Below are 26360 nucleotides of genomic sequence, written 5' to 3'. Positions count from 1 at the left end.
TACAAAGTTCCAGCAACAGACCGTCACCAAAACTAGATAAAAGCAATCCGAAATGGAATTTGATAAAATACAATTTAAAATGGAATTAAAATACAATTTAAGTTAAAATAGTAAAAAAATGCAAATGTAAGATATAGATAAAATATGGAAACATTATATTTCGGAGTCGCCCTTACAATCTACCCCAATCAGTCCCACATATGCAGATCTTAACTGGATCATTTTGTTCAAATACTGTGCTACGTTGGATGTTATTTTCAAGTTCTGGCCTGACATAAGGTAAGTTATTTTGATATGGGGATCCCAATGGGTCATTCGTTTGGTATATAGACCAAGATACCTGTCTCTCACCCTCTTATACAAACAACAGTCAAATAGGATGTGAGCCAGGTCCTCTACGTCTGCCGCTCCGCAAATGCAGAGACGCTCATTGTACGGTATAGCATGAAATCTCCCATATCTGACCATTGTATCAAGCTGTTCGAATCTCGCTCTCGTAAATATCTCCCTAAGATGTTTTGGGAGTTGTAACTTCAAATAACTGTCCACTTGAAAAGTACATTTGTATTTACTCAGCCATTTCAAGTTACCCACCTTACTAAGGATAGCTATATCAGTTTGTGCTTCTATATCCTTAATTCTTTGGGCAACTCTTTTTTTAGATTGTTCTCCTGTTACGCAAGAAACAGGAAGGCCACAGCTTCTTACAAAATTTGTTAGTTTGGTGATCCAGGAGATTTGTGATTGCAGTTTTATTTGCTCTAGTAGGCATAATTTGGGGAGTCTATCAGTCTCCATTTCATTAACTTTGCACCAGTAGTTATAAGCTCTAATTTTAGATAATGCCTGAATTGTATGAATTCCCAATTCAGCTCTAACTGCTGCAGCAGATGTTCTTGGATCTACACCCAAAATGCATCTCAGATGCTGGGACTGTGTTCGTTCTAAAGCTGTGGTTGAATAAAGACCCCAAATTTCTGCTCCATACAAGAGCATTGTCGTAACCTTAGCCTTATAAACTTTGAGTAGTGGAGCTAGGGACCCTGGGTAACTATGGTTCTTTAGTTTGAGCAATAAATTCAAACGGGCTTTTGCTCTAAATGTACTTCGTTGATGATGGCAGGCCCAAGATCCAGTCTTGGAAAAAGTTACTCCCAAATATACAAAGGTATTAACCTGTTCAATTGGTTCACCGTCTAATTGCCACTTATGTCTCTGATGGTTTCTTCCAAACACCATTATTTTCGATTTGGATTTGCTAATAATTAGGGAGTTATCCTGGCAATAAGAGCTGAATCTTCTTAATAGCCTACGTAATCCTACTTGTGAGTATGATAATAAAATCATATCATCAGCATAAAGCAAGCTGTTATAGTAAGTATTTAGGATCATCGGCATGTGTACCATGGTATCCTTCATTAACCCTGGCAAATCATTGATGTATAAATTAAATAATAATGGGGCCAGGATACACCCTTGCCTTATCCCTTTATTTGTGTGAATCCTGTTAGTCAGGGCCCCATTAACCCCATACCGCACCCTCAAACAGGTACTTGTGTAAAGGGCTTTAATCAAAGCCAGAAGTCTGGGTTCTATTTTAAGAGATGTCAATTTACTCCATAGTACGTCTCTATTTACCATATCAAATGCTGCTGTAAGGTCTATAAAAGCAGCAAACAGGAGTCTCCTCTTATAGGCATATTTGGCAATTAGATGGTTCAAAACAAAGCAGTTATCAATAGTAGATCTGTTCTGTCTAAAACCTGCTTGTTCTTCTGTGAGGATGTTGTTTTCCTCTACCCAGATTTCAATTCTGTTCAAAAGGTACCTAGCATATATTTTTGCTACAATGTCAATCAGGCTGATGGGCCTATAATTACTAGGATCCTTTTTATTCCCTTTTTTATATATAGGGACAACTATTGCCATCTTCCACCTATCTGGTATATGGCAGGTGTTATTTATGTGTGTAAAAAGACCTGCTAAAAGCAATACTGGGATACAACCCTCAAAATGACAGAATGATCTCAGTTCGAATCCAAGGCAAACCATTCAATATCACAGTAGTCCAAGTCTATGCCCCAACCACCAGTGCTGAAGAGGATGAAATTGACCAGTTCTATGAAGCCCTACAGCACCTTATAGAACTAACACCCAAAAATGATGTCCTTATCATCATGGGAGATTGGAATGCTAAAGTAGGAAGCCAAAAGATAACTGGAATAACAGGCAAGTTTGGCCTTGGAGTACAAAATGAAGCAGGGCACAGGCTGATAGAATTTTGTCAAGAGAATACGATGGTCATAGCAAACACTCTTTTCCAACAACCCAAGAGACGGCTTTACACATGGACATCACCAGACGGTCAACACAGAAATCAGATTGACTATATGCTCTGCAGCCAAAGATGGAGAAGCTCTATACAGTCAGTAAAAACAAGACCAGGAGCTGACTGTGGCTCAGACCATGAGCTTCTTGTTGCAAAGTTTAGGCTTAAATTAAAGAAAGTAGGGAAAAGCGCTAGGCCAGTCAGGTATGAATTAAATCATATCCCTGTTGAATATACAGTAGAGGTGACAAATAGATTTAAAGAATTAGATCTGATAGACAGAGTGCCTGAAGAACTATGGACAGAGGTTCGCAACATTGTACAACAGGTAGCAACCAAAACCATCCCAAAGAAAAAGAAATGCAAGAAAGCAAAATGGCTGTCTGAGGAAGCTTTGCAAATAGCTGAGGAAAGGAGGGAAGCAAAAGGCAAGGGAGAAAAAGAAAGATATGCCCAATTAAATGCAGAATTCCAAAGAATAGCTAGAAGAGATAAGAATGCCTTCTTAAATGAACAATGCAAAGAAATAGAAGAAAACAATAGAATAGGGAGGACCAGAGATCTTTTCAAGAAAATTGGAGAGATGAAGGGAACGTTTCATGCAAAAATGGGCATGATAAAGGACCAAAATGGCAGGGACCTAACAGAGGCAGAAGAGATTAAGAAGAGGTGGCAAAATTACACAGAAGAACTATACAAGAATGAGCTTAACGTCCCTGATAATCACAATGAGGTGGTCACTGACCTCGAGCCAGACATCCTAGAATGTGAAGTGAAGTGGGCCTTAGAAAAGCTGAGCAACAACAAAGCTAGTGGAGGTGACAGTATTCCAGCTGAGCTATTCAAAATCTTAAAAGACGATGCAGTAAAAGTGCTACACTCAATTTGCCAGCAAATTTGGAAAACTCAACAGTGGCCACAGGACTGGAAAAGATCAGTTTACATTCCAATTCCAAAGAAAGGCAGTGCCAAAGAATGTTCAAACTATCGCACCATTGCACTCATTTCTCATGCTAGTAAAGTTATGCTTAAAATTCTACAAGCTAGACTCCAGCAGTATGTGGATCGAGAACTACCAGAAGTACAGGCAGGATTTCGAAGAGGCAGAGGAACTAGAGATCAAATTGCTAACATACGCTGGATCATGGAGAAAGCTAGAGAGTTCCAGAAAAACATCTACTTCTGCTTCATTGACTATGCTAAAGCCTTTGATTGTGTGGATCATAACAAACTGTGGCAAGTCCTTAAAGAGATGGGTATACCAGACCATCTTATTTGTCTCTTGAGAAACCTATATGTGGGCCAAGAAGCAACAGTGAGAACTGGACACGGAACCACTGATTGGTTCAAAATTGGGAAAGGAGTCCGGCAAGGCTGTATACTGTCGCCTTGCCTATTTAACTTATATGCAGAGCACATCATGAGAAAGGCAGGGCTAGATGAATCAAAAGTTGGAATTAAGATTGCCGGAAGAAACATCAACAACCTAAGATATGCAGATGATACCACTCTAATGGCAGAAAGTGAAGAGGAACTAAAGAGCCTCTTGTTGCGAGTGAAGAAGGAGAGTGCAAAACTTGGGTTGAAACTAAACATTAAGAAAACCAAGATCATGGCATCCGGCCCTCTCAATTCCTGGCATATAGATGGGGAAGAAATGGAGGTAGTGACAGATTTTATTTTCCTGGGCTCCAAGATCACTGCAGATGGGGACTGTAGCCAAGAAATTAAAAGACGCTTGCTCCTGGGGAGGAAAGCCATGGCAAATCTAGACAGCACACTAAAAAGCAGAGACATCACCCTGTCAACAAAAGTGCATATAGTCAAGGCTATGGTCTTCCCAGTTGCAATGTATGGCAGTGAAAGCTGGACCATACGAAAGGCTGAGCGCCAAAGAATTGATGCCTTTGAATTATGGTGCTGGAGAAGACTCCTGCGAGTCCCTTGGACTGCAAGGCAATCAAACCGGTCAGTCCTAGAGGAGATCAACCCTGACTGCTCTTTAGAAGGCCAGATCCTGAAGCTAAAACTCAAATACTTTGGCCACCTAATGAGAAGGAAGGACTCACTGGAGAAGAGCCTAATGCTGGGAAAGATTGAGGGCAATAGAAGAAGGGGACGACAGAGAATGAGGTGGCTGGATGGAGTCACTGAAGCAGTAGGCGTGAGCTTAAATGGACTCCAGAAGATGGTAGAGGACAGGAAGGCCTGGAGGAACATTGTCCATAGGGTCGCGATGGGTCGGACACGACTTCGCAACTAACAACAACAACATATCTCCTTTTCTGAGACTGGTGGCCAAGGGGGGAGAGTTCTAGGATTTACCAAATCACTGTTTAAAAATAATTTCTTTACCGGTTTGGTGGGGGCAAACAAGCACTGATAATAATTCTCCCAGTCCGCAGCAGAGATTGGTATGTCAAATGCAAATCTCCGTTCCTTCAGAATACCTGCTACTGAGTGCCAAAATAATACTGAATTATGACTTCTGGCAGCCAACTCAAGTTCTGACCAGATTGAAATGGCAAAACGTTTTTCTTTAATGTTATAGTTTTTTTATATTCCCTTCTTGTGTGCAGCATCTTAGCTTGTATATGGGCAGTAGGATTCCTCTGGGCAAGCCTCATGGCTGCCTTCAATTTCTTTTTCTGTCGCTGGCAATCAGGATCAAACCAGCGAGGTCTACCCACTTGGGCTCTTTTTGTAGTAGGTTTAGCTGTTTGGTGTTTCTTCAGTATGTTACACAGATTGGAGAATGCATTGAAGGCTGACATCCAGTCAGTAGTAGATGACTGTATTGTTCTAGCCCACTTAGTAGCATTCTCTGTTTTAAGGCATTCTAATATTGCCTTAGTATCAACTTTGGCCCAAATTAACCTTTTATTTTGGGTCACCTCTACCTTTTTGGTGAGCCATCTGTCAGCCATGTTATATGGTCTTAAATCTGAGCGGCCTCGCAATGTCACACTTACAGGCTGATGGTCGCTATTGTCGCTAAGGTGTACTGTGACCTCTGAGAAGAGGTCAGCCTTATCTCTAGACACACAAAAGAGATCCAGTACACTACTTGAATTGGCTGAGTGGTATGTATAAGGGTATGTATAATTCTTGTCCTTACCTCCCAAAATTTGGAGATTACCCTTAAAAATTAAGGAGACTAGGAGCAGGCCAGCGGCATTACTTTTACAGTCTCTTGAGAGCCACTGAGGGTGGTTATCAAAGAACTCCCCTGGGATTCCCTTCTTCTGGGCAAGCTCATACAGAGAGGGACCCAGTCTAGCATTCAGATCTCCTAATAATACCACTATGGACTGAGGGTACAATATAGATATATCTTCTAAGATAACTTCCAAGCCCATCCAATATTCAAAATTATAGTGCTGGGATGTGCTTGGAGGAATGTACACATTTACCAATATTAACTCAAACTGGTCATATTCAAATTTGACAGCTAGAAAGTACAGATACTTACCTTCGTTATATAATTTCTCTCCCTGCCATTGCAACTCTTCCTTTATAAGAATGCATAGCCCACCAGAGGGTCTCCCTTTGTTCTTTGTTTTTAGGGCTGGGGACGCCCATCCCTGAAAGCCTGGCAATTGTACTGGTTCATCCACTTCGGTTAGCCAGGTTTCTTGAAAGGCTATTACGTCAAATCTAGAAAGAAAGTTCATTAGTCCACTATCAACCATCCTTTTCCAGCCAGCTATGTTCCAGGTCATCAACTGTATGGGGTTCTCAGAAGCAACGTGGTCTGGCTTGGTTGATTGGCTAGATGGTGGAAATGCCAGATGTCAACTTGACAATGGAGCTGGGTCAATATCATCTAAGCTTCCCATATAAACACAGTTGTTGTGAGGTTCGATATTTCTCCTCGTGGGTTGCAGAACTTGTTGTTGCTCCTCTATATCTCGGTTGCCAGTGTGCCTCCGCTCTTGCTCCAAGAATGATTTTTTTTCCAAAGAGCAGGTACTCTGGCTTAAGTCTATAAATGTAGATTTATGTCCATTTTTGGAGGGGCATGGCTGAGGGTTCATCTTGTGGAAAGATGTTGTGGGAACTTCTAAATCAGATGAGGATGGAAGCTGGATTATGTCCTTAGTGTTTGTCAGCTTAGGGGGCACTGTGTGATGAAGCCCTTTGTCTTTCAGTTGTTTCTCAGAGGCTGGGTCAGTCAGTGCAGTTACTCCACTCTCAGCCTGTGTGACAACACCTTTTTTTACTGTTGAGGTAAAGGCAGATTGTTGATTAAATATCTTGTCACAAGGTTGCGTGTTTAGTGGAGCCAAATTAAATAGAGGCTTTGCTGTAGATTGGGTTGTTGTCAGTGCCTCTTTTAGGTCGTCCAATCTTTGAATGATGTTAACTTGCTCAGGTTCTGGCAATGCACTGAATAGGTCAATCAACACTTCCTCTGGCACATCCTCAGCAGTTCCTGCAGCTGTGGGTAACACAGTTCGTATATTGCTTCTTTGCTTTCTCAGGGTCAGTTCAGTTGCAGCAGCCTCAGGCTTAGTAGTGTGAGGGCTGTTGCAGCCTAGATTTAAAGCGACAGTTCCCTCTTGGTGACGCTGTTTCAGGAGTGGGCACACTTTTTCTGAGCAAAAGACCCTTATTGGAAATATAGAGAAAAAGCTCAGAAAGGGCTTCATTCTGAAGAGCATGGAGGGAATTGTGGGCTGCTTGAATGATAGGAGAATTCTCATACATTGTGTTCTTGCTGGCAGCCACTCTACATGTAGTAGATCTATCAGAGTGAATTCACAGCGGAGCAGCTGGCTCAGGGACAGCCTAATAGCTTTTCTATTGCTCCAACGCCCTCTATTTACTCTCTTGTCATAAATTTGCAAAGTAACCTGGTTAGTTTGCAGACTGTAGTTATATTGGTCATCTCTTAGACCTTTGCCTGATTGAGTGTTTTCTCTGTAGGTGTTCAAATTTTTGGGAGGAGAACAAGGTCCTTCTCTACTTTCACCTTCTGAGTTAGCCATCCCATGTCTGTCCATGGTTATCCTCCCAAGTCCTTCCACAGTATTTGGGTGGCTCCTAACAAACTCTGCAAAAGACTCTTTCAGACAATCAACCTTATCCATGACAATTGACAAGAGATTATATATTGAGTTTACAGTTTGAGCTGTAAGCAAACATTGTCTAGAGAGGAAGTCTGTCACATTTTCCCCCTTCAAATTTGCTACATCTCCCTCCTGTGTAAAAGAGGCTGTTGCCAGATTCCAAGGAGGGGAGCCATTCTCCAAGAGGCAGGAGGACAACTCCACACGCTGTCTGCTCTCCAGTTCAGTTTGTAAGTCCCCTTCCAATGAGTCACATAAATTAAATTTATCTGATAAGGTGCCTGCGAATGAGTTACTTACTGGAGCAGACTGTCTGTTTGCAATATAATCCTCCATTTTCTGCTGCTTCAAAGGCTTGGATACACTTTCTGCTGCAGAGTGCTGTCTCTTCCTTCTTTTCCCCATTCAGGTTTGTTAAAACAGGTTTAAAAATAAGTTTAAAACTATGGTTTAAAAGGTTGAAATGGGTTAAAATGGGTTTAAAAAGTTTAAAAGAGGTAGGTTAAAATACAATATTAAAAGAGGTTAAAAAGTTAAAATAAAAATAAAGTAAAATAAAATAAAACCTTTACTTTTGGAGGAGCTCTTTACAGCCTTTGCTGCCTCTCCACCATCTTGGCTCCGCCCCCCGCTTTGTGGTTCTCGTGCCTTTCTGTTGTGACTCTCTGTAATGTCCTTTTCTCTTAGTTCTCTTTCTTCTAATTCATCTTCGCTACCTAGGTATAACTGAAAAAGCTCTTCTGCTTTGTTTATCGTATCCAGCCTGTATCTTTTTTCTTGCCAGGTCACCAGGATCCTTTCTGGCATCAGCCACCTAAAATTGATGTTTTGTCTTATTAGTTTCGATGTGATGTGCTGATAGGGCCTTCTTAAATCTCTTACCCTCCTGGGGACTTGTTTAAGAACGGTTAGTTGTTTTCCTCTGTATTCTATCAGGTCGTCTCTAGTTCTGTACAAGATCTCATCCCTGATTGACTTCTTGACAAATCTAATATGCACTTCCTTAGGTAAGTTGTTTCTTCTTGCATAATTTGTGTGAATTCTATATATTTCGTCCATCTCATTTGCCATCTCTTCTTTCCCGATTCCTAAAGCTCTCGCTAACAAGTCCGACATCATTTCTGGGAGGTCCTCCCCCTTCTCTTCTTTCACGTTTTGAAAACGTAGGTAGTGGTTTGCTTTCTCTGTCTCTAGCAAGATAACAATTTTTTCTAATTCTTTGTTTGCTTGTGAGAGTTTTTCATTCATTTCATCTACTCTTCTTTCTTCCTTATTCATTCTATCTTCCATTTCTAATAGTTTCTGTTCATTTTTCAGTATTTGTTGTTGGAAGCATTCGAATTTCCCATCCATTGCTCCCATCTTCTCTTTAAGTTCTCCGGTATCATTCCTTATTTCACCTATTTCTTTTTTCAAGTCTTCGTGGTTTCTCAGCATAACCTCTTGCATTGATTGTAACATTGATTGTAGGTCTTTGAGTGAGCCTGCTCTCTCCTGTGGCAACATCTCTTCTATCGATCTTTGCCCTGCTGGGCTTAGTTCCACCAATGTAGCTTGGGTTATCTGCCTTCTTCCAGTCCCAACTCTTGTTAGGTTGGGGATGCTTGTCATCTTTCGGAGTGACGTCAACCAGCCTTCCCACTTATGTACAATCTTTGTCTTTCCCTCCACCACACTCGAAAAATTTATTCGTCTTCTAATATTATAACAACTGATACCTTATATCTTAACAATATTATATTCTGTTACTAATGCAGTATAAAACCTGGCACTTCTAATATACAGTAATTTACAGTCTGATATATTTATCAATTTCAAATGTTCATATTCCACTGCAATTCTAATTCATCTAAATAATAATATATAATAATACTATAACAATTGATTTGCCTAAATATTATAACAAGTATTCAATTCATTGGCTATACAGTCCAAGTTTTACAATTAATCTCTTAACAGTTATAAGTATTAGGGTGTTCAGCAAGGTAGGCAATTAAACAATTTTTCTCACCCTCTTTAAATTTTCAACCTTTTGTTCCTATTTAATCTCTTCCAGTTCAATCATATAATGGGTTATATTCAATTAATTCTTATTTGCCTAAACCCTCCGTTCAGTTACAGCTTGTGCTTTTTATTTTCTAGAGCAATTTCTTTACTTTATTTCTGTGCATATTTTTCTTCTTAACTTGTAACTGTCTCTCTTCCCTCATTTAATACTAATCAGTCTTATTCAAAATGTCTGCTCTCTCTGCTCAGTCAGCACTTTCGGTTTTCAGGTTTTTAACTTTCTTCTTAGCTTTGTTGAAAGAGCCAAAAAGAGAAACCACCCTTAGTCATTAATCCTTTATAGCTTACGGGTCTGTTACTTTAAGGTAAAGCCTCTTTTCCCCCAGACTCCTTATCACCGCTGGCTCTGGGGCTCTGGGGCTTCCCTTCTCTTCTTTTCTTCTTCGAAATTTTCCGGAATGGTTTTACACTCTGGATCACTTGCAAAGGCTTGGTGGGTATTCTCCTTCCACAGTGTAGTAAGAATGCACACACACACCCAGTCCCTTCACTGTACCCCTAAAGACACAGGAATCAAGTGCAAAGCAAGAAAGGTTCACAAAAGCCTCCCAGAATAAAGAAATACTAACTCTGTTTTTTTCCCTTCAAACTGCCTCAGGTGTGTCTCAGTTTAAATAATGTAGCAACTGGAGCCTGAAAGGCTCCAGCAATTGCAAAAAGTGATAGCCTTAAATTAAGCCTGTTTACCTTCAAAGAAAACTTGCTAAAAGCCATAGACAGACTCAAGATAAGGGGGTAAAAGTAATTACATTTGTTTAGGGACTTCCTGTTTTGGCAGCGTCGGGACAAGTTGGGAAAGTCAGTGCTTGGCTTTCCAGCTTGGTTTTTCTTTGTCTAGCGACCCTTAAAGGGTCGGAAAGTTGCACCCGATCAGAGCAAACTGTAGGACCCTCTGGAAAATGAAATGAAGGGAAAGGCTGTTTTATATCTTCGGCCATAGACGTCTCTGGCAGGGAGCAAAGGATTTTTTTAAAAACAGCGGAATTTCAACTGCGTGTTGAAGCTGGGTGAGCAAGATGTTTACTTTTCTTCTATTAGAGGACTATAAATGTTGAGGCCCTGATTGGAAAGAGCTGGAAAGCAAAGACCCCCAGAAGATTTATGAGTGGTGGGTAATTATCTGGGGGGGGGGGAAGAAGAGGCTCTTTGTTAAAAAATACTGGACATTGATAAATAAGCCAAGGAGGACATCTAGTGGTGAAAAAAAAGAGAATGAAATTTTTACAACATGCTCTGTTGATTGAAAGTTTAACCTTGAAAAGAACAGCTGCAGCTGTTTTGTTATGAGATGGAAACTTAAAGTTACTTCTATTGAATTTGACTAAACCTGTAAACTTCAAAATGACTTCATCGAACATTACTAGACTTATGAAAAAAACTTCTTCTGCACCCTCAGTAGGACAATCTAGTCCTACAACACAGGGATCTATTGAAGCTATGCTGCAAAGGGAAAAGACCACAACTCAAGGTGAAACACAGACTTCATTAAAATTTCTTCAGGATCTTATGTTAAAGAATGAAGAGACTTTGGAAAGGAACCATTTAGAGTCACAACAAAATCACAACAGCACACAAGCAACATTGGAGAAGTTAAATGAAGAATTTTTGGATATAAAGGGAAAATTGGAAATTCAAAATCAAATGATAATAAAAAACCAACAGAAGATACATAAGATTGAAGAAAAAAACATGATAATGACAAAAAGATAGAAATGTTACTGCGAGAAAATGAAAAATTAGATAACAAAATTAAGATTTTAGAGATGGCAAATGCAGAACATTATTTAAGATTCCAAAACATTCCTGAAGATAAAGAGGAAAACATAGAAGAGGTGATTATTGACATTTTGGAGGAGGCTCTGAAAGCAGATAGAGGGGAAATTCAACTTGAATTAGATGGGATATTCCACTTCAATTCAAGCTATGCAAGAAGAAATAAGTTACCAAGAGAAGTACATGTACGGTTTGCAAGGAAGACAACAAGAGATGAAATACTGCGGAAAGTAAGAGATGAACCAATACAATATAAAGAAATTGTGGTCTTAAAACAGGTACCTAAGAGAGTTAGAGATTCACGAAGACAGTATCATTTCTTGACTACAAAGTTGATGGCTAATGGCATAAACTTCAGATGGCTGATGCCAGAAGGCATCTTAATAAGCTGGAACAACACAAGATATAGACTTGATTCAATTTGTAAAGCAGAAGACTTTGAAGAGAAGAATAGGTCAATTTTGGATGAAGGAATAAAAAGAGGTCAAGGGGAAAATAAAGAGCAGAAACAAACAGAAGAGAAGACTCAAGGAGCTACTGCACAAACAAAAGAACAGAAAGAGGAGGGTCTCCAAAAGGGGGAGGATGAGGGACCTGCTAGAGAACAAAGAACTACTAGATCGGTTAGACTGAAATATAAGTAAATGGAAATGGATAAAGAAAGTGGAATCTTTTCAGTAAACATAAATGGATTGAACTCCCCAATTAAAAGAAACAAGATTTTTAGGAAACTATGGAAACTGAATTTGGATATAATTTGTTTGCAAGAAACACATATAAAAGCACAACATTATAAACTATTGGAATATTCAAAGATTGGAAAACTTTACTATGCGTCAGCACAACAGAAAAAAAGAGGAGTAGCTCTATATATTAAAGAGACAATAAATTCGAAAATGATATATTCAAATGAAGAAGGAAGAATATTAATGGTAGAAATTTATCTGCATCAAAAGCAAATATTATTAGTGGCAATTTATGCACCAAATGACAATCAAGAAAAGTTCTATAAAAATCTACATAGAAAAATAATAGAAATGGAGTATCAAAATATTTGTTTACTAGGAGATTTTAATGCAATAAAAGATGGAAAAACTGATTATAAAAGTAACAAAACAAGGAAAAATGGTAGAGGAAGACTACTTAAAACATTTTTTTATATGGCGGAAGAAATTGGAATTCAAGATATTTGGAGGGAAATAAATCCACAAAAATTACAATATACTTTTTATTCAAATAGCCAGAAATCCTGGTCAAGAATTGATATGATTTGGATGACTGCTGATTTGAGAATGAATGTGCAGGACATTGAAATAGAAATAGGCACATGGGCAGATCATAACCCTCTGAAAATGACTTGGAAAGGGATACAAAAAAGGCTAAGATGGACTTTAAACTGTTCCATATTAAAGGAAAAAGAATTTATAGAGTTAACAAAAAAAGAAATGGAACTTTTTAAAAAGAAAATAAGAAAGAAGATACTACAATACAAAATCTATGGGACACAGCTAAAGCATACTTTAGAGGTATAGCTACATCGTATATGGCAAGGAAAAATAAACAGAGAAAACAGCAATATGTATTATTAAGAAAAGCATTTGGAAAGTTAGAATCAGAATTGCAAAAGAATCCACAAAAAAGACTTTAATAAGAGATATGGATATGATAAAACATAAATTAAATTTGTTAGATTCAGAAAAAATGGCAGAACAGATAAAAAGAGCGAAGTAGAATTTCTTTGAAAATGCCAATAAGCCAGGAAGGTGGTTAGCTTGCAAACTTAAAAAACAGAAAGAAAAAAAAGATACATAATCTATTGGATGGGAAAGGTCATTTACAATATAAAATTGAAGAAATAAAAAAGATAGTTAAAGAATTCTATAAGGATCTGTATGATAAAAAGGAGACTTCAAGAGAGAAAACTGTAAAATATTTGAAAGATAGTAACCTTCCGAAGGGACGCGGTGGCTCAGTGGGTTAGGACGCTGAGCTTGTCGATCAGAAGGTCGGCAGTTTGGCGGGTCGAATCCCGAGTGCCGCGTAACAGAGTGAGCACCTGTTACTCGTCCCAGCTTCTGCCAACCTAGCAGTTCGAAAGCATGTCAAAATGCAAGTAGAAAAATAGGGACTGCTACGGTGGGAAGGTAACAGCGTTCCGTGCGCCTTTGGCGTCTAGTCATGCCGGCCACATGACCACGGAGTCGTCCTCGGACAAGCGCTGGCTCTTCGGCTTTGAAACGGAGATGAGCACCGGCCCCTAGAGTTGGAAACGACTAGCACGCATGTGCGGGGGAACCTTTACCTTTACCTTTTTACTAACCTTCCGAAGATTTCAGAGACATTTAAAAATATGCTAGATCAGGGGGGTCAAACTCAATTTCATTGAGGGCCACATCAGCATTGCGGTTACCCTCAGGGGGCTGGGTGGGTGTGGCCAGAGTGCACGTGGTCTACTGGGTGGGCATAGCTGGAGTCCATGTGGCCTACTGGGTGGGCACGGCCAGCTCTACATTGTTCGCATCAAGGGTGCCTATAGGGGCCTGGGCAGGAGTGGGACAGATCTGAGGATCTCTGGCAGAAGGAGATGGGACTGGGGCAAATGCCAAGGCATGGTCCACTGGAGGAGCCTCACTGTTCCTCTCAGACCATGCGGGGGGGGCGGGGCTGGATGGTGGTGCAGAGGTCAAATACCCGGCCTAGCCCTCAAGCACTCGTGGCACTAAGCCCAGCCCCACTTCCCCAAGGGGGTGCCCAGCTGCACTTATGTCCTCCTCAAGGCTGCTGCTGCTGTGCTTGGTGTCCTTAGCCAGGTTGCTCATGATGGGTATGAGGGCAAAGTCAAGAGGGAGACCCACTCCCTCTCCATGTGAGGAGACCTGGCTTTGTATCCAAAGGTTCCTTAGCAATAGGATGGGAAACCCCCCAGGATAGGCCAGGAGGAGGGGACAAGGGGATGGTGAAAGGGCAGCAGGGAAGGTCTAAGGCAGGACTTCCCTCAGACCCTCCCTCTCCTTCCTTCCTTCCTTCCTTCCTTCCTTCCTTCCTTCCTTCCTTCCTTCCTTCCTTCCTTCCTTCCTTAGAGTGGTGGGAAAATATTTGAGATGAGGGAGGGAGAAAAACAGGCAAGAAATGCAGCTGGGGAAGTGTCATCCTTTGTGAGGAATGAAGAAATGTACCATCGCCTGGAAGTGGCCAGCACATGGCCCTTGCCTACTTCACATATCCGGCTTGGTCGGCTCTGGGGGAGCAGATGCCATGAGCAGCATGAGAGTCAATGTTACCTGTGCAATGCTGCCCAGCCCCCAGCCCGCCTGGTTTGGGCAGGCAGCGGGGCATTCTCCTCACAGTGCCGAGAGGCTGAGCCGGGTGGCATGAATCTGAAGAAAAGTGCAATGCTGCCCAGCCCCTAGCCTGCCCAAAGTAGGCAGGGCCATGTGCTGGCCACTTCCAGGTGATGGTGCATTTCTTCATTCCTCACAAAGAGTGATACCTCCCCAGCACGCGCCCAGGGAGCAGGGCCGATGCGGCAGGGGCTGGTCCCTCGCTGTTTCCAGATGGTCTTGTGGAGCTAAGACTGAATGTGTTACAGCATAGATGGCCACCACGAAATTGTACATTGGCTCCTGCCCGGCCTGGGCCAGGGCCAAGGCAGCGGGGGCCATTCCCTCACTGTTTCCAGAATGGCTTTGCGGGCCACATGAAACCACTTCGTGGGCCGGATCCGGCCCCCAGGCCTTTTGTTTGACATGTCTGTGCTAGATTAAGGAGTTACAATGATGGAAATAACAGAGGCTATAAAGAGACAAAAAAATGGTAAAGCTCCTGGTCCAGATGGACTTCCGGCAGAACTATACAAAAGTCTACAAGAGATATTAAGTGATCTGTTGAAAGATGTTTGCAATGGTCTTTTATTAGAAGCTAAAATGCCGATGACGTGGATTGAAGCAAACATTACCTTAATACCAAAAGATGATTCAGATTTGACTCAGATTAAGAATTATAGACCGATTTCACTACTTAATGTGGATTATAAAATTTTTACTTCAATAATGGCGGAGAGACTGAAAAAATATCTGGTTGAATTTATTCACCCGGATCAAAATGGCTTTTTACCAAAAAGACAAATTAAAAATAACTTAAGAATGATACTAGATGTATTGGAATATTATGAATTACATCCAGGGAAACAAATGGCATTAATATTTTTAGATGCTCAAAAGGCATTTGACAATCTTTCATGGCAGTTTTTGATTCATCAATTACAAATAATGGATTTTGGACAGAACTTCATAAATATGGTAAAGACAATATATAATAAACAAACCGCCAAAGTGATTGTGAATGGAGATTGTACTGAGTTTTGAAATAAGGAAAGGCACAAGGCAAGGATGCCCTCTATCTCCTCTGTTATTCATTTTCACCTTGGAGGTTTTAAATCGGAATATAAGACAAGATGCAGAAATTAGAGGTTTGGAGATAAAGGGTGAAACATATAAATTACAAGCATTTGCTGATGATTTGGTATTTATTTTGGAAGATCCCTTGGAGATGATTCCAAAATTGTGGGGGAAATTAGAACAATATGGTGAAGTAGCGGGATTAAAAATAAACAAGGAAAAAACTAAGATAATAGTTAAAAATGTTACGGATAAGCAAAAAAGTCGAATATCAGAAGTGACAGAGGTACAGATAGTGAAAAAGGTAAAATATTTGGGTATATATTTATCAGCTAAATGTTCAACATTAAAAGAAGATAACTATACAAGGTTATTGAAGCAAATAAAGTTAGAGCTGGAAAAATGGAAGAATTTAAAATTGTCTCTATTAGGAAGGATAGCTACAATTAAAATGAATATATTGCCTAAGATTCTATTTTTGTTTCAGACAATTCCGATAAAACTTGGGGGAATTTTTTTTAAAGAGTTGAATTCTTTAGTTTTGAAGTTTGTATGGCAAGGGAAAAAAGCTAGAATAAGAGGAAAACTTTGCAAGATACTAAAGAAAATGGAGGTTTTGGTTTACCTGAGTGGGCTTTGTATTATCAAGCATCTGTATTGTCATGGGTGAAAGAATGGATAATGCTTAGGAATAAAAGGTTGTTATACGGTGTTGTACCATTGCGACCCCAGACCCAGCACAGATCCCGTTGGGCCCCATGGTTTTCTGTGGAGCTCCAGGAGATGAAGCGTCGGAGACGAGGTCTAGAGAGCGGCTGGAGGTCCAACCGGTCTGAATCTGACCAATTGCGGCTAAGAGCCTTCACAAGGTCTTACCTCGCTGCGATGAGGACGGTGAAGTCTAACTACTTCGCTGCCCTCATCGCATCCGCAGATAATCGCCCAGCCACCCTGTTTAGGGTGACTCACTCTCTCCTTGATCGGGAGACGAGGGAGGAACCCTTACAGGGGCAGGCTGAGGAGTTTAGTCATCATCTGGTGGACAAAATCGCTCAGATCCAGACCGGTTTGGACTCTGACTGGGCAGAGTCTGACGTGGAGGAATCGAGCAGTCTTGAGCATGTTATCTGGACTGAGTTTGACCCTGTTTCCCCCGATGACATGGACAGGATCATGAGGAGACTGAGCTCCACCACTTGTTTACTGGACCCGTGCCCCTCCTGGCTGGTTTATGCGGCCCGGGAGGAGACACGAGGCTGGTTCCAGGCAGTAATAACTGCTTCCCTGAAGGAGGGTATCTTTCCCGCCGCCTTGAAGGAGGCGGTGGTGAGGCCCCTTCTCAAGAAGCCTGCCCTGGACCCGGCTGTTTTAAATAACTACCGTCCAGTCTCCAACCTTCGCTTCTTGGTGAAGGTTGTTGAGAGTGTGGTGGTGCATCAGCTTCCTCTGTTCCTGGAGGAAACTGATTATCTTGACCCGTACCAATCGGGTTTCAGACCTGGGTACAGCACGGAGATGGCATTGGTCGCACTGGTGAATGATCTCTGGCAGGCTTGGGACAGGGGATGTTCCTCTGTCCTAGTCCTTTTTGACCTCTCAGTGTCTTTCGATACCATCGACCATGGTATCCTACTGCGGCGTCTCAGGGGGTTGGGAGTGGGAGGCACTGTTTTACGGTGGTTCTCCTCCTACCTCCTGGGCCACTCGCAGTTGGTGTTGACGGGAGGGCGGAGGTCCGCCCCAAGGTCTCTCATTTGTGGAGTCCCTCAGGGGTCAGTCCTCTCTCCCCTCCTGTTCAACATCTACATGAAACCGCTGGGCGAGCTCATTCGTGGTTTCGGGATGGGGTATCATCAGTACGCTGATGATACCCAACTTTTTCTTTCCACCCCGAACCAACTCGACGTGATGTCCCATTGCCTGGAGGCGGTCCGGGTTTGGATGGGGAGAAACAGGCTTCATCTCAATCCTGCCAAGACTGAGTGGCTGTGCATACCGGCATCTCGGGTTAACCAGACTATTCCATCTTTAACGATGGGGGGTGAGGTGTTACCCCCCGTTGATAGGGCTCGCAACTTAGGCGTCCTCCTGGATTCACGGCTCAATTTTGAAGACCACATAGGAGCCGTGACCAGGGGGGCTTTTGCCCAGGTTCGCCTGGTGCGCCAGTTGCGACCCTATCTGGACCGAGATGCCCTACGCACAGTCACTCATGCGCTCGTGACCTCCCGTTTAGACTACTGCAACGCTCTCTACATGGGGCTGCCCTTGAGGACCACTCGGAGGCTTCAACTGGTGCAGAATGTGGCCGCGCGAGTTGTGATGGGGGTTTCCCGATACTCCCATGTAACACCTCTACTCCGCGAGCTGCATTGGCTTCCGGTTGCCCTTCGGGTGAGATTCAAGGTGCTGGTAATGACCTATAAAGCCCTAAATGGCTTGGGTCTGGATTATCTGAGGGAACACCTGCTGCCGGCATCAACTTCCCATCGTCCTGTGCACGCCCACAGGGAGGGCCTTCTCAGGGTACCGCCGGTTAAGGAATGCCGGTGGGTTATTCCCAGGGGAAGGGCGTTCTCTGTGGGCGCGCCGGCCCTATGGAACCAACTTCCCACGGAATTCAGGACTGCCCCCGACCTTCGCTCATTTCGCCGGGACTTGAAAACCTGATTCTTCGAGCTGTTTGGCCCAAACTGAGGGGTTTTAATTTAATTTAATTGAATTGGGTTTTAGTTTAACTTCAGGGACTGTAATTTAATTAATAGTTTTAATCGATTTTAATTTTGTATACTATGTATTTTAATTTCCCTGTAAACCGCCCTGAGTCCTACGGGAATAGGGCGGTATATAAATTTAAAAAATAAATAAATAAATAAATAAATAAATAAATAAATAAATAAATGCTTGGAAGGACATGACTTACAATTGGGATGGCACGCGTTTTTGTGATATGGGAAAAACAAAATTCATGGATATTTTCAAAACCATTGTATTAGAAATGCTTTGATAACAGTATGGGGAAAAAATAAAATGAAAATATATGTAAAAATTCCAGGGTGGTTATCAACAATTGAAGCTTTTTCACATGTAAACTTGTTAGATTTTGAAAAAAACCTGGACGTATAGAGACATTTTAAATATTGATGGGACATTAAAATCGAAACAAGAACTGGAACATCAGGGTATCAACATGTCATGGTGGGTACGCTTACAAATACAAAACAGATATGAAAAAGATATGAAAATGTATGGATTTTATAAAGAACAAAATGTGTTTGATAAGATATTACTAACTTCTGATGAGAAATTAATTAAAAAATTGTATAATTTTCTGTTAACTTTAGAGATGGAAAGTGAACAAATTAAAGGGACAATGACAAGGTGGGCGGAAAACTTTGGTTATAACATAGATCTAGAAGAATGGCAAAAATTGTGGGAGATAAATTATAAATTGACAAAGTCAACTGTATACGAAGAAAATTTGTATAAAATGTTTTATAGATGGCATTTACCCCCAGCTGGATTAGCAAAAATGTTTAAAAATGTATCAGGTAAATGTTGGAAATGTAAACATAATTTAGGTACATATTATCATATTTGGTGGACATGTGAAAAACTAAAGGCTTATTGGGGAAAAATACATACTTGGCTAGAAAAAATGTTAGGAGAACGTGTAGCATTTAAACCTAATTTTTTTTATTAGGTATTGTACCAGAAAAGACTATCAAACAAAATTTATATTTGGTTTTACATATTGTAACTGCAGCAAGAATAAGTTATGCACAATGCTGGAAAAATGAACAAATACCGTCAGAAGAAGAGGTAATAAAGAAGATATTGGAATGCACAGAGATGGACAGATTAACAATGAGATTAAAAGAAAAAGAAGAAACAGAATACTATAAAAGCTGGAACCTATTTTACAAATGGTTAGAAGAGAGAACCAAAGAGTAGAATCTGTATATGTATCAGCGTGTTATGAACCCAGCTTGCATGCTGTTTGAAAAATTAACATATGTATGTAGAGAATAAAAATAATAAAAACTTTTTTTAAAAAAAGTAATTACATTTGTTTAAAAGGATTAAACCTATGGAAGCCAACACTTTGGACTCATTGCTAGCCTTTGTGAAACAGACTAAAATATTCCAATAACCAAAGCACACAAACCAAGCCTCTGAATTACAATACAGTGTAAAAACTGTATAAAAATCCTTATGGTAACCCAATCAAGCTGCCAGCTGACCCAGAACCCACTTGCTTCTGAAATAAACCAACCTCCTTTCTGACATGCTCGTCTTCCGGCTTTTCATTTCATCAGCGCTGATTGCATTCTCCTGGCTGGAGAAAACAAACCAGGGAACCTTTTCTTCCAGCAACAGCTTCGTCTTCTTCTCTGTCTCTTTTTCCTCCCTGCCTGCTGAGCTCTCCTTCCACAGCTTCTTCTCCATCCCCTTTCCCACCAAAACCATCTCCTTTTATATCCTCTCCTCTCTCCCCCTTTTCTCTTCAGTTCACCTCCAGCTATGTGCTGTTTCTGGATGTGCCAATCAGCTGGATCCCTGCAGCAATCCTGGTGCTTCTGCCGAGCCCGACAGTCCTGCAGCTCCAGCTGTCTCTCCCTCAAGCTTGGGTTGCTTCAGCTCATTCCCCGCCCCCACTACACTTGTCTAGGAGGGTCGCGTACCACCTGCCAGGTGCCAAAGTACCACTGGTAGTATGAGTACCACCGGTTGAAAACCAATGCCCTAACAGACTCTGGCTGCACCCACTGCCTCATTACCCCAACGCTAGTGGGGAACTTGGGCATCCTGATGAGGAGGCTGAAACAGCCGATCTCGTTGGGCCAGTTAGATGGGTCCATAGCAGGGGGTGGGGGGTGCCAGCTACCCTAGCCACTTTATCAATCCACCTATCTCTGGGGAACCACAAGGAAGACATAACGTTTGTAGTGACCGCAGGCATGCAATGCCCATTGATCCTAGGGCTGGCGTGGCTAAAGAAATGGAACCCCTGGGTAGATTGGAGGACGGCAGAGTTCAATTTCCCGAAAGGGGATCGTGCGAACTCAACACCCCAAGGAGCCCTACCAACCCCAGGAGTGGAGAAAGCATCAGTGGAGTGAAGAATGGTCGTTACTTACATGGCACCATTTCCTTGAAGGGAAAAAAAATCCCTTTTCAGATCTGGATGGACCACAAAAACTTGGAAGCACTAAAAACACCCAGAAAGCTCACTCCTAAGCAAGCCCGCTGGTCCCAGCACTTTCACCAATTCTTTTTTATGCTCAAACACTTGCCGGGGGGAAAGAACTTCCTGGCAGATGCACTGTCTTGCATGCCCCAATATAACAAACAGCACACGAGCCACCAGTTCTAAACCACTCATGCCCGAACCACAACTAGCAGCACCAGTAACCACCAGGGCCCAAGCTAAAATAAAGCTGCAGCTGGGTAGCCAAACCAGAATCGAATTCCGGAAAACTTTAGAAACAGATGAATGGTTCCAGAAAAATAGACATGTGTGCATGATCAAGGACGGACTGCCATGGGTGGGGGAGAAGTTATATATACCAACCACCCAGAAGGTCACTTTCATGCAACTGTGCCATGATACAAAATCAGCAGGGCATTTTGGATTTGTAAAAACACTACATTTAATTAAAGGCAATTTTGTTGGCCATCCATTAAAAAGGACATTGAAAGGTATGTGGCCAGCTGCCCAACTTGCACAGCTGCTAAGAGGTTGCAAGGGAAATCGCCCAGACTGCTACAACCAGTGGCAAATCCCTAGGCCCTCTGGAAAGAAATAGCCATGGATTTTATAGTGGAGTTACCAGAAAACAACAGAAACACTGTCATCTGGGTGGTTACAGACCTGTTTTCAAAACAAGTGCACTTTATCCCTTGCCAAAAGATCCCCACCGTGAAAACCTTAGCGAAACTATTCGTGCAGCACATCTACACAGAATGGGGCACCTCAATGCATCATATCAAATAGGGGAGTGCAATTCACATCAGAGTTTTGGAAAGAATTTTTATCCTTCTTAGGAACCACCCAGGGACTGTCATCTACTCATCATCCTCAGTCCAATGGATCGACGGAACATTCAAACTCAGTACTTGAGCAATACTTAAGGTGCTTTATTAATTTCCAGCAAACTAATTGGACGGACCGACTCCCTTTCACAGAAGTTGCTTACAATAATGCAGTCCACTCCAGCACAGGTGTTGTGATTCCGTGTCAGCCTGTGCTCCCAGCAGCTGAATCCGAGCAATCTGAGGAGGAGGAGGAGGGGTTTGGAGAGCCTTCAGTGTCGGAGGGAGGCTCTGATGCATTACAGGACTCTCAGTCAGAGCAAGAGCAAGGCACCTCCACTCGTGTTCATTATGAGGCTCAGCTGTCTGAGGAGGAGGGTTCAGACTCAGAGGAGTCACAGCTAAATCTGTTTAGAGATGCTAGAAGCAGAAGGCAGTTGAGCAGAGCAGACCAGAGGAGGTCTATGAAGCAACTCAGCAAAAGGAGGAGAAGGCATTGAGAAGCCACGCCTTGGGGCTGTTAATAAAAGGGGAAGGTGTGGGCGGAGCTGGTTAATGAAGGCAACCGTTCATAGAAATCCAAAGAAAATCCTGGTCTGTTTTTGCTAATCTTCCTGTTTGACTCTTGTTTGAGGTTTGAATCATTTATTTTTGTTAAGGAAAATATTCTGCTGCTTTTTTGTTTGAAGGACTTTATTATTTCGAACTATAAATAAATTTGGGTTGGGTTTTTCCAACCTATTGATTTAAAAAGAAAAAAGGCGTTGTCCTTGAAGCAAACTGGGACAGTCATAGGCTGGAACAGAACAACAGACTACACTCCCTTCCAAGTAGCCACTGGCCAAAGTTTCAACCCTATGCCAGAACTAACCCCAAACGAACCGGCAATCCCATCGCTGAAAGAATGGATATGCCAATTACAAAACTCCTGGCTAGTGGTTAGGAAAACCTTAGGTGAAGCTAGACAAGCACACAAAGCACAAGCGGATAAAAAAAAGAGTCGAACCTAAACCATTCACTGTAGGAGAAATGGTATATTTGTCTACAAAATGCCTAAAATCCCTACAGCCCTTTATAAAAGTTGGTCCAAAATATATAGGACCTTCTCCAATTAAAAGAATCATAAACCCAGTAACAGTAGAATTTGAACTACCCAAGAACCTCAGGCAAATACTCCCAATTTTTCACTGCAGCTTACTGAAACGAGAACAACAGTCACCCTTACGGCCAAAAATCCCCAAAAATCATGCTTGAAGGAGAACAACATTTTGAGATAAAAGAAATCCTAGATTCTAGGAAGTATCATGGGGCAACCCAATACCTAGTAGCGTGGAAACAACTTCCCTCCTCACAGAACGAGTGGGTCCACAAATGTCATGTCAGATTATCCAAACTGCTAAAGAAGTTTCATACAGAATATCCCAACAAACCAGACTAACCTCTATACCTGTTTTGTTTTCTCTACAGGTGGATCTGTCCTATTTTTAAGGGGGGCAGGATGTCAGAACCCATGCCTATTTCCTTTCTATCTATCCCCTCTGACCCAAAATCAAATCTCACCTTTCCCTGGGTTCTGCCATACTCCCAAGAGGGAGGGGGGATGTCCCCGTGGGTTTATTGCCTCTGCTTCCTCTATCTGCTACAATGTAACCTTTTGCTTTCATTTATTACCTCTGTGTCCTCTGTTCGCTACAATGTAACAATTTGCTTTCTGCATTATTTATTTATTTATTTATTTATTTATTTATTTATTTATTTATTTATTTATTTATTTGGATTTATATACCGCCCCTCTCCGAAGGGACTCGGGGCAGTGTACAGGGCAATTAAAACGCTATAAACAACACACAATGTATAAAAATTAAAATAAGATTAAATCAAATAGCCCTAAACAATAAACACATTCTAAAATTTAAAATTTTTAAAATTTAAGATCTAAAATCCCAATCCCTCAGTCCAGGCCGGCAAGTTCAAATAGCCAAGTCTTCAGGTCGCGGCGAAACGAGCGAAGGTCGGGAGCCATCCGGAGCTCAACCGGAAGCTGATTCCAGAGGGCAGGCGCGCCCACAGAGAATGCTCTCTCCCTGGGAGCCGCCAGTCGACATTCCCTGACTGACGGCACCCTGAGGAGGCCCTCTCTGTGGGAGCGCACAGGGCGATGGGAAGTTAACGCCGGCAAGAGGTGCTCCCATAAATAACCCGGACCCATGCCATTTAGGGCTTTATAGGTCATCACCATTATCTCTCTCTCTGAACTTTATCTCCCTAAACTGTCAGCTAGAACAAGGGAGGAAATAAGGAATGTAACCTCAGTGCCTGATTTATTTCTATGCTTTCAGAGGAAGGTGTGAAGAAGCCGCCGACCATCGCTGGGTGAACTGGAGATGGGCCGATGTTATCTCCCCTTTTCCCACGATGGACCTAACCACCTGGGGATTGGCCGTCCCATAACGGCCAAGCGGACTATGGGGTGGGGTCAAGAAAAATTTAACTCACCAAAACCTGGAGCCGTGGACAGTGTATGGAGAGCTGGATTAATGTACTGTCTGTTATCTGGAAGAAAACAAAAGAGACTAATACTGTATATTGTACCGGCAAGGAGTTTCATGTGTATTATTTCACTTATTTGGGGTTAGCAATCCTCCAGGCACAACATAACAATGATTGTTGCTATCAAAGATTGAAGGAAATGGTTGCTAGGAAAGGTTCTGATTCTTCTCTGGTCATTTCCACAATGAGAATTTTGGGTGAGACCAAGAGGCAAAATGTCAATTTCTCGATATAGAAAGTACTGTATTTCTAAGCCAATACTGATACTAAGATAAGATATCCACAAATTAGGTAAATTTTGTCTAATTCAAATTACATAGGATTCTTCTCCTGGGAGTTTAAAATTTGGGCCTCTTTACAAATAATAACTAAGAGGAACATTAATCTGAAGAAGGCATGTAAAGTTACTTAAACACAAATTAATTATGCCTGACAATTATGGAGGGTTCTTATTAAAAATTAAAAAAGGAAGCACTAGACCATGCAGAACTGAAATCAATCCTCTGTACTTTAAAACCCCTTTCCTCTACTTTCTTCTGTTCTTCTTATTCCCAGCCTAATGCTAAAAAAGGATACTGGCAGATGACATACCAGTTGTTTGTTTCCCCATCTTGAAAAGGCTCAGCATGTAGTGCTTTTCATACTTATTATGTGCTTGAATCATAAGATAATGGTATGCAGCTGAACTGATTATTCTCCAAAACAGCAGCAGAGAAGAACCTCTGTGCTGTATTCTCAACAGAATACTGTAGGGCAACTTGCTGTAGCCAACTCACAAATATTTCCTGCTTCAGTGCTTGTTATGATGCTCAAAGGCAATATTAAACAGATTCTTAATACAGTAATCATTTATTTTGCATTAGATAACTATTAACTAAATAATCTAGAAAATAGGATGAAAATGGTGCAATTACCTGAACACATTCCTCCAAGTCCATTTTTTCAAGCTCATGACAATTCTGGAGAATATATATACAAATTAAATATTAATTTATTTTTAGAAACATGTCCTGGTAGTACAGAATAATTTGATTTGTCCCTAGGAAATAATTCCAATGTAAGAAGTTGGAAAACACAGTGAGACTATTGGTAAGTTTTGCCCCATTTTACCACCTTTCTGACAGTTTTTTATTTTTTATTTATTTTTTATTTTAATTCCATTTATATCCCGCCCTTCTCCGAAGACTCAGGGCGGCTTACAAGCTTAGCAGTAGCCTTCATTCTATGTATATGCCTGCTTATTAGGGCTTTCACACACACACACACACCCAAGCGGCATTATTACAAAGTCAGCTTAATTGCCCCCAACAATCTGGGTCCTCATTTTACCTACCTCGGAAGGATGGAAGGCTGAGTCAACCTTGAGCCTGGTGGGATGTGAACCTGCACTAATTGCAGGCAGCTGGTGTTACTTAAGGAGGCATTATCCCACGGCTCCACCAAGGCTCTTGTTGGAGTGGTTGAGTCAGTTGCCAAGTGTCTGAATTTTCATCATGTGACCATGGGGATGCTGCAACGGTTGTGTGAAAAATGGTCATAAGTCACTTTTTCAGTGCTGTTGTAACTTCAAATGGTCACTAAATGAACTGTTGTAAGTCAAGGACTACCTGTACTTACTTTAAAAATAAGGACAAATAACAAATTTGCCAGAGAACTGAATTCCACATAATGTATTAGACTGTTTTAGGGGAAGTTAATTTTGCTCAGAAATGAATATGGAAATATGTATCCCCCTCTTCCTGACTTGGCTCTAAACAAATCTCAATTCTGCAGTCACAGTAGATTATATACAGGTGAAACTCAAAAAATTAGAATATCGTGCAAAAGTTCATTTACTTCAGTAATGCAACTTAAAAGGGGAAACTAATATATGAGATAGACTCATTACATGCAAAGCAAGATAGTTCAAGCCGTGATTTGTCATAATTGTGATGATTGTGGCGTACAGCTCATGAAAACCTCAAATGCACAATCTCAGAAAATTAGAATATTACATGCAATCAATAAAACAAGGAGTGTACATAGAACAATATCGGACCTCTGAAAAGTATAAGCATGCATATGTACTCAGTACTTGGTTTGGGCCCCTTTTGCAGCAATTACTGCCTCAATGCAGCGTGGCATGGAAGTTATCAG

The 26360-nt window shown here is 41.5% G+C and overlaps 1 protein-coding gene across 2 annotated transcripts in view; it reads right to left on the bottom strand.

Moving 5' to 3' along the window:
- The window catches only part of LOC308676568 (F-box/LRR-repeat protein 20-like), a gene marked incomplete at both ends in the record, with an annotated part of 278610 nt that overhangs the window by 6907 nt on the left and 245343 nt on the right, over nucleotides 1-26360 (bottom strand). For both annotated transcript variants that reach the window (XM_081342445.1, XM_081342446.1), the window contains 2 exons: nucleotides 24171-24227; nucleotides 25139-25183. In XM_081342445.1, coding sequence (XP_081198571.1) covers nucleotides 24171-24227; nucleotides 25139-25183 — 102 coding nt within the window. The remainder of the gene's footprint in view (nucleotides 1-24170; nucleotides 24228-25138; nucleotides 25184-26360) is intronic.

The sequence above is a fragment of the Vipera berus genome, assembly GCF_964194415.1.
Source record: "Vipera berus genome assembly, chromosome: W".
Taxonomy (NCBI): Eukaryota; Metazoa; Chordata; class Lepidosauria; order Squamata; family Viperidae; genus Vipera; species Vipera berus.
Note: the sequence above shows the minus strand (reverse complement) of the source record. Positions and strands in the feature narration are given on the sequence as shown.